The 13,934-nt window shown below is 31.4% G+C and overlaps 2 protein-coding genes across 2 annotated transcripts; both read right to left on the bottom strand.

Moving 5' to 3' along the window:
- Window positions 1–2,149: 2,149 nt before the first annotated feature.
- On the bottom strand, window positions 2,150–4,275 carry LOC102662112 (disease resistance RPP13-like protein 4). Its single transcript, XM_006585996.3, has 2 exons — window positions 3,274–4,275; window positions 2,150–3,174 (listed from the first exon to the last, which is right to left on the bottom strand). Exons 1-2 carry the CDS (start codon window positions 4,131–4,133, stop codon window positions 2,283–2,285), a joined length of 1,752 nt encoding a protein of 583 aa, XP_006586059.1. The 5' UTR covers window positions 4,134–4,275; the 3' UTR covers window positions 2,150–2,282.
- A 6,408-nt stretch (window positions 4,276–10,683) lies between these two features.
- On the bottom strand, window positions 10,684–12,513 carry GSTF5 (phi class glutathione S-transferase). Its single transcript, NM_001252713.2, has 3 exons — window positions 12,244–12,513; window positions 12,066–12,114; window positions 10,684–11,585 (listed from the first exon to the last, which is right to left on the bottom strand). The coding sequence occupies exons 1-3, from the start codon at window positions 12,385–12,387 to the stop codon at window positions 11,131–11,133; spliced, it is 648 nt and encodes a 215-aa protein (NP_001239642.1). The 5' UTR covers window positions 12,388–12,513; the 3' UTR covers window positions 10,684–11,130.
- Between the last annotated feature and the right edge of the window lie 1,421 nt (window positions 12,514–13,934).

Genomic DNA, 13,934 nt, shown 5'->3' on the forward strand with positions numbered 1-13,934 from the left:
TTGAAATGCTACATTGCATTGTGGTTTTTAGTTGTAGACAAAATAACATGTTCTTGTAAAAAACGATTCCTAGCTTAGCAAAATAGCAGGGACTGACATGATGCTGGTTGAGGCATTTGCTGTAGCACAACATTCTTTTTGCTTAATATGTAAAGATTAAAGAAATGTACTAAAATGGAAAGGTTCATGGGCATGCTAAATAAAGAGGTTTCATTTGATTAGTAATGGTAGTTATGGTGAGAGTGCAATAGACAGTGGACAATATGGGATCCAAGTGTGACTGATTAGATCCACCAGTTGGTTGTGCTTGTGTTCTGTCATAGGAAAAAATAAAGAGGTCTATTGTGGAGGAAAATGTAGTGTGGGGGCATAATTTTGTAATGTGCTCTTCCTTATGTGTTTGGTTGTGTTGGATGTGTAGGCAAGTAGGGGAAAGTAACTCAAAACACATGCTTACTTGTGTCATGAATGAGTCAATGTATTTCCTACTTGGTGTATCCTTAAGCTTCTTCCCTTGATATTGGTCCATATTAACTTTGTGCCTTCAACTTATTCTGCAGAATCTTGGGTGATAATGGGTGAGTTTGTTTAAGCTTATCTTTTTTTTTTAAAGCTTGTTTTAATAAAATAAGCAGTTTTATATTTTTCTGATGTGTTTGTTTAAATTGTTTCTGTTAAAAAAACAGTTTTCTGTTCCCTCTCTGGTTATTCAACAAATGGTTATTTTAAAATGACTTATTTTAAGTTTTAAACAAACTGTCCCAATAAGATATTATGTAGAAAAATAGTCTGAAGGGGTTGAATTACTTGGGAAAACAGTAAAAAAAAAAAGAGAGGGCATTTGTGAAACATTGGCGAGACTAGATGTTAAAGGACAGAACATTGATCCACCAACCTAGAAATTAGACATTCACAATTTGTTTTCTGCAACATCTGGTATCATCCTGGATCTTAAAGTGATTCAAGAGTGCAAAAGAAAAGCTAGGATAAGTTGTTGGACAATGGACATTAATGGCTGAGGAAAATTCTTCAATCTTGCTGATATTAGCCACCTTCCATATCTTGATTATATTGTGAACAACATGGCAAAAGAGAAAGTGATAGACACCAGTATCATCTATGAACGTCTTAGAAAGGAATAGACATCGGTAAATTCTAAGGGACTTTAGTGAAATACAATTGTTTTCCTTTGTGCAATACTGTGTGGTGTTGAATTTGGAGTTATATCATCTTGTGTAGTAGAAGAATAATAATACTTCTCAAAAGAACAAAATCAGAATAATGTTTTATCTTCTTTCTTTCTATTTTGCATTAACTAAATTAAGCTTCATTAAAAAGTTTGCCCAATTTTTATCTGTCAAATAACTGTTTTTCTGTCGTGTTACTAAAGAAAGTTGACTCATATGATTTGATTTTCCTTGGTAGCAATCTCAACTTGGGTTCAACTCAAGAAGTTCTTTGATAGTCGATGACTATAAATCTCCACTGAAATAGTATCTAAAATAATTTAGTTAGGGGATCTATATTTGGTTTGGATAATTTGGAAGGTAAATCACACCAAATCACCAATTTGATAAAAAAAAAAAAAAAACTGATGCATGTCTATAAAGGTGATATAATTGTGTTATTATTGACTCCGTTAAAATTTTATTTAAAATACAGGACGGTACAAATTCAATCCTTACGAGTTTATATAATTAAAATAAACATTTGTTTCGTGGATTGCACAATAATTTGATGGCGGTATTACTTGGTTCATTTATTAAGGTTTTATTTTTATTTTTTTTGAAAAAGGTTAATGATACAAGTTGAGGATACATGAGACTGTAGAAGATGACATAATTCATAACAACTATCGGAGGTAATCAATACAATTTTGTAAATAACATTATTCTTCAGATAACAAGTGTATCTTGACAATTTTATTTTTACATAATATTAAGGAGGTTTAAATATATTTTTGATTTTTATAAGTTTATTTTTTTAATTTTACTCTATATAAATTTATATTTTTTTTAAGTGTGAATTTATGGAATTATAAATAAAAAATTTGAATCTTAAAAAGATTAAAATTAAAAGAATATAAATTTACAATATCTAAAAATAAAAAAAGACTTACATTAATCAAAATAAAAAAAATCACCTTAAAGAGACTAAAATTAAAAAAAAAATTATTTTTACCAGAACCAAAAATAGAAAAAATGTCAACATACACTAAAAATAGATTTAAAAAAAAAAATTATACATGGAGCATTTAATGCTAGACTTATTGTAACCTCTGTTCAATTAATGCTCCATTCAAGGTATGGCTGGTTTAAGATTTGTTTTATTTCTACGTACCTTAGAGAAGGAAACAACTTTCGCAAATGTTCCAAGTCAACATCCAAATACTTTAGGTACTTGAGATACACCATCTCCACACCCCAATCATTATTTTCACCATGATCCAAACTTTTGAGTTTTCCTCCTGTTATATGTAGCTCTCTCAATTCCAATTCTTGAGGTAGTTTGCTAGGCTTCAACCATTCTGGAATATTTTGGCCAGGAAAGCCTTCAAGATGCAACTTTTTCAAACTTGAAGGCACACTTATCTGAATATCAATGTACCTTGTGTCAAATACACCCCATGATATTTTTAGACGCTCAAGTCTACGCAACTTTTCCAAGCTTTCAAACTCGCCTTCTTGGATCACGGCCCCACTTCCTATACGTATGCTGAGTCGCTCTAGTCTTTTCAATCTTGCAGCAATATCAGATATTCTGCAGGGAGTCTTGCTAGAACTACCTAATACAAATCCCTTCAGTACCTCAAGCCAAGTCAGGTTCTGAATCCCCTTTGGCATTCTGTCCAACAAGTAGCACTCTGACAAATTCAAATACCGGAGCCATCGCAATGATGAAATATCACTAGGTAGCGTTTCTAGATTGTGACAGGCCTTGAGATCTAGAGTTTCTAGGCTCTCAATTTTTACGATGGAAGGTGGAAGCTCGAATATTCTTGATATCCCTCGAAGGCTAAGACAGAACAAATACTCGTGACCACTCAACTCCTTGAGGAATTCTTCACTGTCCACTTCAATATGATGTTTTGGTGAATCTTTCGTCCAACGACCAAGTTGAAGCACCAGCAAATCCTTCATTTTGGCCATCCATCCGGGTCCAAAATTAAGATAACTTGCACCAACATTATAAATATAATAGCAACGGTTAGATTTAAAGCCAAAGCCATCACTTAATTTAATTTTACGTTGGTCAAGTACTAAACGTTCATACCCAATATCACTGGCACGAGATGAAGATGAGGTCTTTATTTGTGAATAATAACCACAAATCGGCACTTCCTCATTTTGAAACAATGGACTTAGTGACTTGTGACGGACCAACGGATTAATTTTAAATTTACTCGCAATGGGAGACTTGCCATTACCATGGGGTACAATTACTTTACCCTCCAAAAGAGGATCAACCACTTGGTCAAACGGAGAGAACCAGAAAGAGATTTCCCTTCTCTTGAAAACAGCATTTTCAGGAAACTGCAAGAGAGATGAGAAGCAACGTTTGTCAAAACGACCAAGGCTGTTATAATAGTCCTTAATAATTTGCAAGTCCTCCTCCTGATGAAGTTGTGGAGTGGTGGAAGAAGGGAGTGGTGTGACATGATGAGATGATTGTCCAGATGGGAGAGCAGCTTGAGCATGATGAGATGATTGTCCAGATGAGGCAGCAGCTTGAGCATGATGAGATGATTGTCCAGATGAGGCAGCAGCTTGAGCATGATGAGATGATTGTCCAGATGAGGCAGCAGCTTGAGCATGATGAGATGATTGTCCAGATGAGGCAGCAGCTTGAGCATGATGAGCAGCTGGCAGCAACTTTAGAGTTGAATTCCATATTTTCTGGCAAAAGTGTCCCTCCTCTTCCCTCAACTTAGCTATGTTTTTGTTGCGAATATAGCCATCCACAACCGCTAACGTGTCAAGGAGTTCTTCTTCATTCTCCTTCACCTTCAAAAACACCTCCTTTATCTTGTTCAACTCAGACTTCAAATCATTCAATTTCCCTTCTTTTTCTACTCTCTCCAGATCCTTCAACACTCTATCCACTGCTTTAAAGCGATTTGTTCGAATAGACATTTTCTTTTTTGCTTCAGGGACAGACTTTATGCTGCCAGATGAAAGACTTTATGGTGGAGGATGATTTTGTGTGATTTTATGGAAAACAGATGAAAGAAACAATATATTTTTACAATAAGATTGAGGGACACAATGGTGAGTGATTTTGTGACTTGATGCAGAACTGAAGAAAAGACCGCAATATATATAGTTTTTGAAAATTATAAATTATGACATCAAGTTACACTCATGGGATCAAATGACAAAAGTTTAACGTCATCCTTTTCTTGACTTGGAATTTGATGTAACTTGGTTTTCACTCAATAGAATTTGTTCAGAAACTTAAACTCAGGAAATAAAATTAAATATGAATTTGTCTATGGTAAAACAACAAAATTATAAAATTCATACATAACAAGACAATGTTGCTTCATGTACTTTTTTAAAACTCCGACAAAGAAAATAGAAGGTTTTTGTAGAAAATAAAGAATTTATTAAATTGAAACGGCAGAAATCAGGAAAGGAGGCAAGAATAAAGAAGAGTCTTTGCGTGGGAAAATATGATGAAAGAAAAGTATCTTTCTTTTTGTTTTCCTCTGGCAAGGAATTATTCCAATAGACAAAGACATGCAAAGAATACCAAAAACATGTTTCACGTCATTCTTTCTTCCCAGGAAAAAACTGTCACTGTATTCTATCCTTTGTTTCACAAATGGAATTATTCCAACAGACTATGACAAGGAAAGAGAACCCAAATACCCAATAACATTTTTGACATCATTCTTTTTTCATCGAGAAATTGTCACAGTAGTCCACCCTTTCTTTCACAGTGAAGTAGAAGAATACAATTTTCAATTGTTAATTTTGTAATTAATTTGGACTACTCATTGAATTAAATGAATACACTCTAGCAGCGTTCCCTTTACATTTACATTACTAATTTCAGCACCAATTCCTTAGATTAAATACGGGTTTCATGTCCCAATCCCAATCCCCTTAGATTTATGAGGGTGCATCCCTGATACATTGCATTAATTAGAAATGAAGCATGACAAACCTTAAAATTAAACAAGGAGGGACATTTGCTACCAGTGCGAAGAAATGCCAACAGGAATAAAGTACTAAATTATAAATTTGCTCAAGTATATTGTAAAATGTATATTACTAGATCGATAGCCATAGTATACCACGTTTGTGTCATTATTGCACACTTTATTAGTAATTGTTTATGAAAGAAACAGTGTATTTTTATAAGATTGAGGTACAGAGGTGAAATTAAGGTTTTGGGATTTTATGAGAAAATGATGAAAGAAATAGTATAGTTTTGCATGATAGACACAATTGCGGGAGATTTTATGACTTGATGTAAAACTGAAGAAAGGCCCGCAATATATATATATATATATATATATATATATATAAATTATTGCACTGCACCGAGTTTTTTTTCTTTTCAAAGATTATGGCATCAATTTAGATTATTTTTGAGAAGATATTTAAGTTCATTTTTAACTTAAAAACTCATTTGACTATTTGGTGAATAAATTTTTCATCGCAGTTTTTAGTATTTTTTGAAATACCACTTGAAATAATATATTTTAAAACACTAATTTTTTATTTTTTATTTTTTCAGGTATTTTAATAACTAGTTTTATTGAACACTTATAATTTAACAAAGTAATTTTTTTTTGTTTTCAACTAACTGCAAGCTAGAAACTGATAGCTGAAAGTTAAAAATCTAGTTTATTAAATGATGTGTTCGGTAAAATTAACTATTAGAATAACTAAAAGTATAAAATAACAAAAAAATAATAAAATTATGATTTATTTTAATAGGATAAACAAAACATTTTATAAATATATTAAGAATAAAAAAATATAAAAAATTAAAAACTAGAAATAAACGTTTTAAATAATACTTTAAGTAACATTATAAATAATGATAAAAATTACTAAAAAAAATTTGTTTATCGAATAACCTAAAAGATTGTTCAGTTAATAAAAAAAATCAAAACTAACTACAATATGTTATCCAACAAAATCTTAAACTCATCATTACATGAAATTAAATGACAAAAATTTAATGTCATTCTTTTCTTTACATGGAACTAAATGCTTGTTGCCTGGTAGTATTCACCCAGAAGAAATTGTTTAGAAACTTAACTCATCTATAGTAAAAACAATTATAAAATTCATACTATCATACATAAGAAGACAGTGTTGATTCACGTAATTTTTTAAAACTCCTGCAGAGAAAATAGTATTTTTTTTTTTGTAAAAATAAAGAATTTATTAAATGGAGATGACAACAATCATGAAGGGAGGTGTTAAGTCATGGACAAGTGCATGTACTAATTTGTCTCAAGTAGTAAAGTACTCAAAGTCCGATTATCGATTTTTACGGAGACTTTGTTTTATATTTGTATTGAATAATTTCCAATTTATTAGAGAAAAAGATAAGATGAGATATAACAGATAAATTTAAAAGAACATGGTAATGACTATTAATAGAAAACAAAAAAAAATAGTAAAAAATTCAATGAGATGAGAATATTAGGACTTAACATGCCTTATTTGACTAAGATATATATTATTTGAGATTTTTTTCTATTAATTAGGTGAATTTTTCTTATCCACATCGATTAGAATACTTGTCCTTGATGTCTCACGATGACAAGTCTATCTTCCAAATATCTTTGCAAAGAATAAATAGATAAGATGCATGAAGTTCTAATTCTAGATGTTTGCTTTAATGCATGAGCATAATGCAATCACTCTATGTCTAACAATGATTTTATTAAGATACTCCTTCCTTTTAGTTCTATAAAAAATTACCCTTGGTCGAGCGACTAATTTCTAAAACAGATGCATGCAAGACCTTCCTTGTATTTCTATTAAGGATTATCATCTGTCGAGGACCTAACCTCCAAATATGATGCAAGGATGAATGATTCATGAAATTAAAAGCATGAAATGATAATAAAAAAAAAACATCTGTTTGCATTGATAGATATGAAGTATACAATACATCTTTTGATTTTTTAAGTCTGTCAGACCCTAATTAAAAATTTAGCCTCTCATAACCATAAGTGGTCTTACACTAGAAAAGCGGTATAGAAACTGATGGAGGAGAAGTGATGAAAAAAGGAATAGAAAATGATGAAAGAAAAGAAAGAATTTAGGAGAGTTCTCAGACTTTAGGTGTGTATTGGAGTACTCTAAGACTCAATGTATCTTTTCTCTTTGGCTTGACTCTCTTTTATAACTGCTGGAGTGGACTTGTGCTTGACTCCCTTTCTATGATTGGTGAAGTGAACTTAGGTCTCATACAAAAAATCTTTCTTATTTATATTTTTTATATTTTCTAGATCTTTTTTGCTTTTAATTCATCATTTTAATATCTACAAACCATAAATAAGAAAAATATCAATTCTTAACATTTAAGCTAAAAATAACTGTTAATTAAATATTTATAAAAACATTTTAATATATTTTTATTATAAAAAATAGTTTACATTTAACTGTTATAATAAACAACATTCTTTTGATGGGAAAATTATGAAAAAATGGTATCTTTCCTTTTTCAATAAATTATTCCAATAGACAACAACAAGGAAAAAACCCCAAAACATGTTTCACAAATGGAATAATAAATAGATTTATTAAAGTGAATACTCTAGTAGTGCATTTATTTTTATTTTTTTAGCAAAAAGGAACGAGGGTCACAAGTGTGAGGATGATATTCTAAATATGTAGGCACTAACTCCTATCACCCCAAAACAATCAAACTCATATATATATATATATATATATATATATATATATATATATATATATATAAAGAGAGAAAGAGAGAGATAAATATTTACCAAAGAGCTCCAACCGGGGAGAATCCCAGAGGTATAGCCCAAAACTTGAGAACCTAAAATAAGAAGCTTGTCAACACAATCATTGTCTTCCGTGTATATGTGAGTGATTCTAAACCTAAAACTTTAAGTTAGCTTAATACAATTTAAGCATATAATATAAATGCATCAAGAGTGAATTAGAGTTAGGGGTGTAAGCCACTTAGTTTGGATTGAGTTTAATCAAACATATGATCTAACTCAATCAAATTTTAACAAGTTGATTTGGATTCATTTTTTAAGAATAAAAAATAAAATTCAATTCAAACCAATCCTTTTATAAATGATTTGGGTTGGATTGGGTCAACAGGTCAAAATATTTAAGTTTGTCCTTAACCTATTTATCTATGTATCCATGGAGGATGAAAAATTAAATATGTCATATTTGAGATAAAGAATTTCAATAAACACAGTGAAGATAAGTTTGAAACATATAATTTCTATCAAAACCAACGAGACATTTGGGTTGGATTGAGTCAACGGATCAAAATATTTAAGTTTGTCCTTAACCTATTTATCTATGTATCCATGAAGGATGAGAAATTAAACATTTCATATTTGAGATAAAAAATTTCAATAAACTTAATGAGGATAAGTTTGAAACATATAATTTTTCTATCAAAACCAACGAGACATTAAATAACTTTAATCAATAAAATCCTTGTTGCTTTGATCAGACTAAGGATATATTGCTCATTACTCAATTAAGGTCGATAAATTAATGTAATTAATAGTCAATAACATTTAATTTTTTTTAAAGTTAAAAATATATATTACATATTACACAGATTAATAACAATAATTTAATATAAATTAACGAGTTAATGAGTCAAATTTTTGATATTAAAACCTGTGATCAATCCAAAACTCAATGGACGGATTTGATTGATTCCATTCCAATCTAATCTATATACAAAAATTACTCAACACAACATATTTGGATTAATTTGAGTTAATTCGAATTAACAATTGATTTACACCCGTAATTAGAGTTGGCTTGCAAGAAGAGCTCAGAATCAGTTTTCAACCTAAGATTGTGCCAACCTTTACTATCCGCGCGCCTTTTCTATTGCCAAGATGGTTGCCATTGATTCCAATATGAGACGCAAAAGCACCAACGAAATTCAACTCAATATCTATGAAAATACCAACAGAACCTTTGGCTACTCCATCTGAATTACACTTCATCCAAGACAGTCTCCGAGGCCTCCAAATCACTTCTTTGATTGACTCTGCTTTCCTCGGCTGGGAACGCACATCAAATGTTTTTTTAATTTTGAAGTCCAACATATTTACATTTTAAGAATTAATTTATTATAGCTTCAATTGATTTAGAAGATTAATAAAATAAAATAAACAAAATTAAATATTAATTAATCCAAGAAAAATAATATGATAAAATATCTTACGAAGTCTCACTACAAACACTAACTAAAAAAAGAGGAAAGATTGATTCTTGAATAATCTCCAACAATGTTTTTCTAGCATAACTAAAGCATCTGAAATTTCTGAAGCTCAAGCCTTCTCTTTTCTTTGGTTTTCACTTTGCACTAACTAGTCCTAGATAGCCCATGTATCTTTTTCCCCTTGTCCCCATCAGAAGTTATTGATCATAGTCTCCATTTCATCATAGAGACTCAGGGAGTTTCAAACACAAACTTTGAATGACTTATTAGACCATAGCCTTGGACATGAGAGAATATGACTCTTTCTGATATGCATAGGATAGCTAGTTTTACTTAAATTTAAAAACATACATCGATACTGCTTAGTTCAAATACACAACCACTTGACTCCCAAAACTCAGGTTGTCCTTAGAAGACTTGGCAAGCACAACTTTATAAATGCATACTCTTCTATCCATAAACAACAGATGCCTACATATTCATTGTTAAACCTATTACTTGCAATTCAGTTAAATGTGACTTCCTAACCAAAAGGATTCCAATATTAAAATGGCTCAACTGAGTAATCATAAATTCAAAACACCAAAACAAGCAAACAAACAACAAATTGAAATTAGGTTTCTAAAACCTAAATGCACTGGTGAGTCATTACTCGTTCGGAATAGAAGGCCCAATCATAGCAACTGTGAGGAATTTTGTGAATATTAAACATTTACACACTATTAATAGTTGAAAAATACAAAAATGAGGATAACTCGTTCATGGTCATATCCAATCTCAACAATTTGATGAACAACTTCAGTGTGTCACAAGTTAACAGCTTAAACCATCCCATTAAAGCAGTTTGAATTAGCAAACCATTTTACCAAGAAAAAAATGTTGATTCAGTAACAACAAATTAAAGCAAGAAGACAGTAAACCATATTATCTTGTTCAATCATACAATGCAATGTGATGAAAATCCACAACAAAGATACAGATCTGTTTAGCATGCCACGTACACTTTCCTCACAATTTCAGAAATTGGTGAAAGTCAAGAGTGACTTTCAAATGCTAATAATATCTAGGAAAAAGAAACAAAAAGGTTCAATTCATTTTTCTAATTGCAGAGTCTTCAATGGTTGTGTAGGTATGATGAGAAGTAAGAAAAGTATATGAAAAATTGGAGGAAGATAAAACTAATAAAGATAATTTGGTGGGACTTTCTTTACTTTTAACAACAACTTTTACGAATTATAAGGATAAAATGATATTTTGTTTGGTAATATAAATTTTGCTCGATAATTTTAAGTAATACATACGTCCATAACTCAGGTCAAATATGCAAAATCTTGTCTTCCAAAACTGAGGTTGCCCCACAAAACTTTGCAAGCACAAGTTTCTAAATGCATACTCTGTATTAATGTCGAGATCCAAACTTATAACATGTAAATACTGATATTTATTATTACTTCTCAACACAAGAGGCTTCTTAGATAACAAGTTATAACTAATGGACTCAACAACTAATCACACTGCTCAATAATTTTAAATTTATGTTTTCACCATCCAATGTTATTATTCAAGAAGAGGAAAAGATCCAAATCCAAAAAAAACTACAGGTCCACATCTTGCAGATAGCCTCCATTATATTCTCAAACAGGTATCAGAAAACACTGAAGGCACATCCCTCACACCATCTTGGAATGTTGGGGTAGATCGAACTAACTAGACAGGGTATTTATATAGCTGAAGAACCTTCTGCCAAGCAGGTCTGTTACTAATATCATCCCACCAAGCACTCACATGCTTCCTGTCTCTGACCAAATTTCCTCTCCCGGTTTGGTTCACCAAATAGTGACCAAATGGGAGGTGGCTAAGATCAGCAAGGCTGAAGAAGTCACCAGCCAAGTACTTGCTCTTTGACAGCCTCTCCTCATAAACATCCAGCACCTTCTCAATCTTTTTATCACTTTCTTCTATCACTTTTTGGTCCGAAGGAGCCCCCGTTAATGGCGCAAACAGAACATTAATAACCAAGTTGTAGAGTGGTGGGTGAAAGTTATGAGCTTCCACTTCAAGCCATTGTTCCACTAGACCCTTTTCTTCTATTGTCTTTCCCAATAAGTCAGTCCCTTGGTCTTTATACTTCTCAGCTAAGTATCTGATTATTGCACGAGATTCTGCACATTGGTTTAAAATCAGTGTATTAGTATTGAATATAGACCATCCTGAAGTTGCAAAAAGCAAAGAAAACAAATTTGGGGATGTAAGCATTCAGCCTTTCAGATTATCCTACTTCCAATTTTGACACAACAAAAAACAATTATTACTAACACCATTAAGGATTGTTATAGTTACATGCATGATGCATCAAACCACAACATGTGTTTATAAAAAAGAAACTGAAAATCTAATTTCATGGAGTAACTAAATTGTAACCCCCTCTGCCTCCTTTTAAAACAAAGGAATAGCAATTAGGAAAGACAATAGTTACAGGACAAAAATGAACGATCCTAACCTCACAATTCAAATAACATCAATAAGGACTAAACAAGGTAAGAACTTCAAGGAAAGATCAAAATTTCAAAACCACCAACCTATTAACTACATGACACAGGAAAAAAAAATGCAGAAATAATAAAGGGGCTAAAAGGGTTTACCATAGAGAGTATAATCACCGTCTTGAATAACAGGAAGGGATCCAAATGGCTGCAGATTTATTAGACACAGGAATAATCAAACATGAAAACATTTAAAAAAAATATGGAAACCAAGTGAAGCAAACTGTGTGAATTGTGATAGAGCAAAAAAAAAAAAAAATTGAAAGAAAAACTGAACCTGCAGCTTAAGGAACTCAGGTTCCTTATTCTCTCCCTTGAAGAGATCAACATGCACTGTTTCAAACTCAATTTCCTTCTCAATCAGACACACCAGGACCCTCTTGGGGGATCCATAGGTTGGACCATACACCTTCACCACCATGTTTTTTTTTTTTTTTTCCTGAATTTTATTTATCTTTAGATTGGTTCCGTGTGTCAGTCAAGTTGTGCTTTTATGCTGATCACTCGTGTACAGTTCCAGAAAAAGTCATTGTTTTTTCAATTCATTAGAAAATTATTGAGGATAAAGAAATATTATTTTACTATGTTAGTGCGGCTGCTATGACTGTGACCACAATTTTTTAATTTTAACAAAATTCCATTGTCAGTGCTTGACGTATTTCATTACGATCGCAAATTTTTTTAAGAAAAGAAAAACAAAACACTAATCTATTTAAGTGTTGAAATCAACGACAGGAGTGTTGCATTTGTATATTCCCACATTACAGTTTCAAAGTTGACGGGGAGGACCACTGTCTTAATTGATCCCCAACATTGTCTCCTTATCATTGTCATATAATAAAAAAAATTATCTCAACATAATTATTATTTTAATTTTTTAATATAACAATAATCATCTTTTATCATTTATATATTGTATAATATTAATACTGGACAATAAAACGTATAAATAAAGTAATTATCATATAAGATTGATTTTATATATTCATTATTTTCTTTCTTTTATTTATTAATTTTTTTATTTGTATAAAATAATCTATGACAACACTTATTTTAAAATGGATGAAATAATTATTTTCTGTTTTAGACCACACTTGTCCTCAATCTTATATATTCATGTGACTCTTTCAAAGTCAATAACTTACACTATCAAATTATTGATGGTCTTCATTTTTTTAAGTAAGACTTTGAATTTAAATCTTAGAAATAAAAAAAATTATGAAAAATGATCAATGAGACTCTAGGCAAAACTGGAATCCCTACTCCCATTAGTTGTCTTACAAATAAATCACAAATTCATCATAACTGAATTTGATCCCAATACAAAAATATTTAACAAAATTATCATAAGTGGTCCATCAATGCACCATTATCATAAGTGATCTACCATCTTATTATACTCTCTGTATCAAAATATTTTTGTTTTTATTCTCCATCCCTTTCCATGATCTCTGAAAACCCTTGCCACCTCCGGCTTGGACGCTAAGATGCACTCCAACTGTTCAGCATATTGCTTCTGGCAGCCCCCATCACCACTCTAACAGCAACCCAATATGCAGTGAGGGCACCCAAACCCAATCCAAAAACTTTGAATCAATTTGTTTCTTCCAATTTAACCTCATTTTTATGATTCTTCGTTTTTCACCACGAGAATCGTTAATCAAATCTCCTTGATCTTGCTTTATTCTGCAATTTGGACACTGCTAATTGAAAATTTATGATGACACATGATGTAGAATGAAAAAACGAAGAACCATAAATGAAATTCTCAAGACATACACCATGTGATGTAGCCTCAAAGCAAGAGATAAACTCAACTTTCACGGTAGAAGTAGCAGTCAAAGTCTTCTTAACACTCATCCACGGAACAGAACCATCAGCCATCATGAAAGTCTACTCAGATGTTGGTTTGCCAGAATCAACACAGCCAACAAAGTCTGAGTTTGAATAACCAATCACATCTAGATA

This window comes from Glycine max, chromosome 8, assembly GCF_000004515.6.
Source record: "Glycine max cultivar Williams 82 chromosome 8, Glycine_max_v4.0, whole genome shotgun sequence".
In the NCBI taxonomy this organism is placed as follows: Eukaryota; Viridiplantae; Streptophyta; class Magnoliopsida; order Fabales; family Fabaceae; genus Glycine; species Glycine max.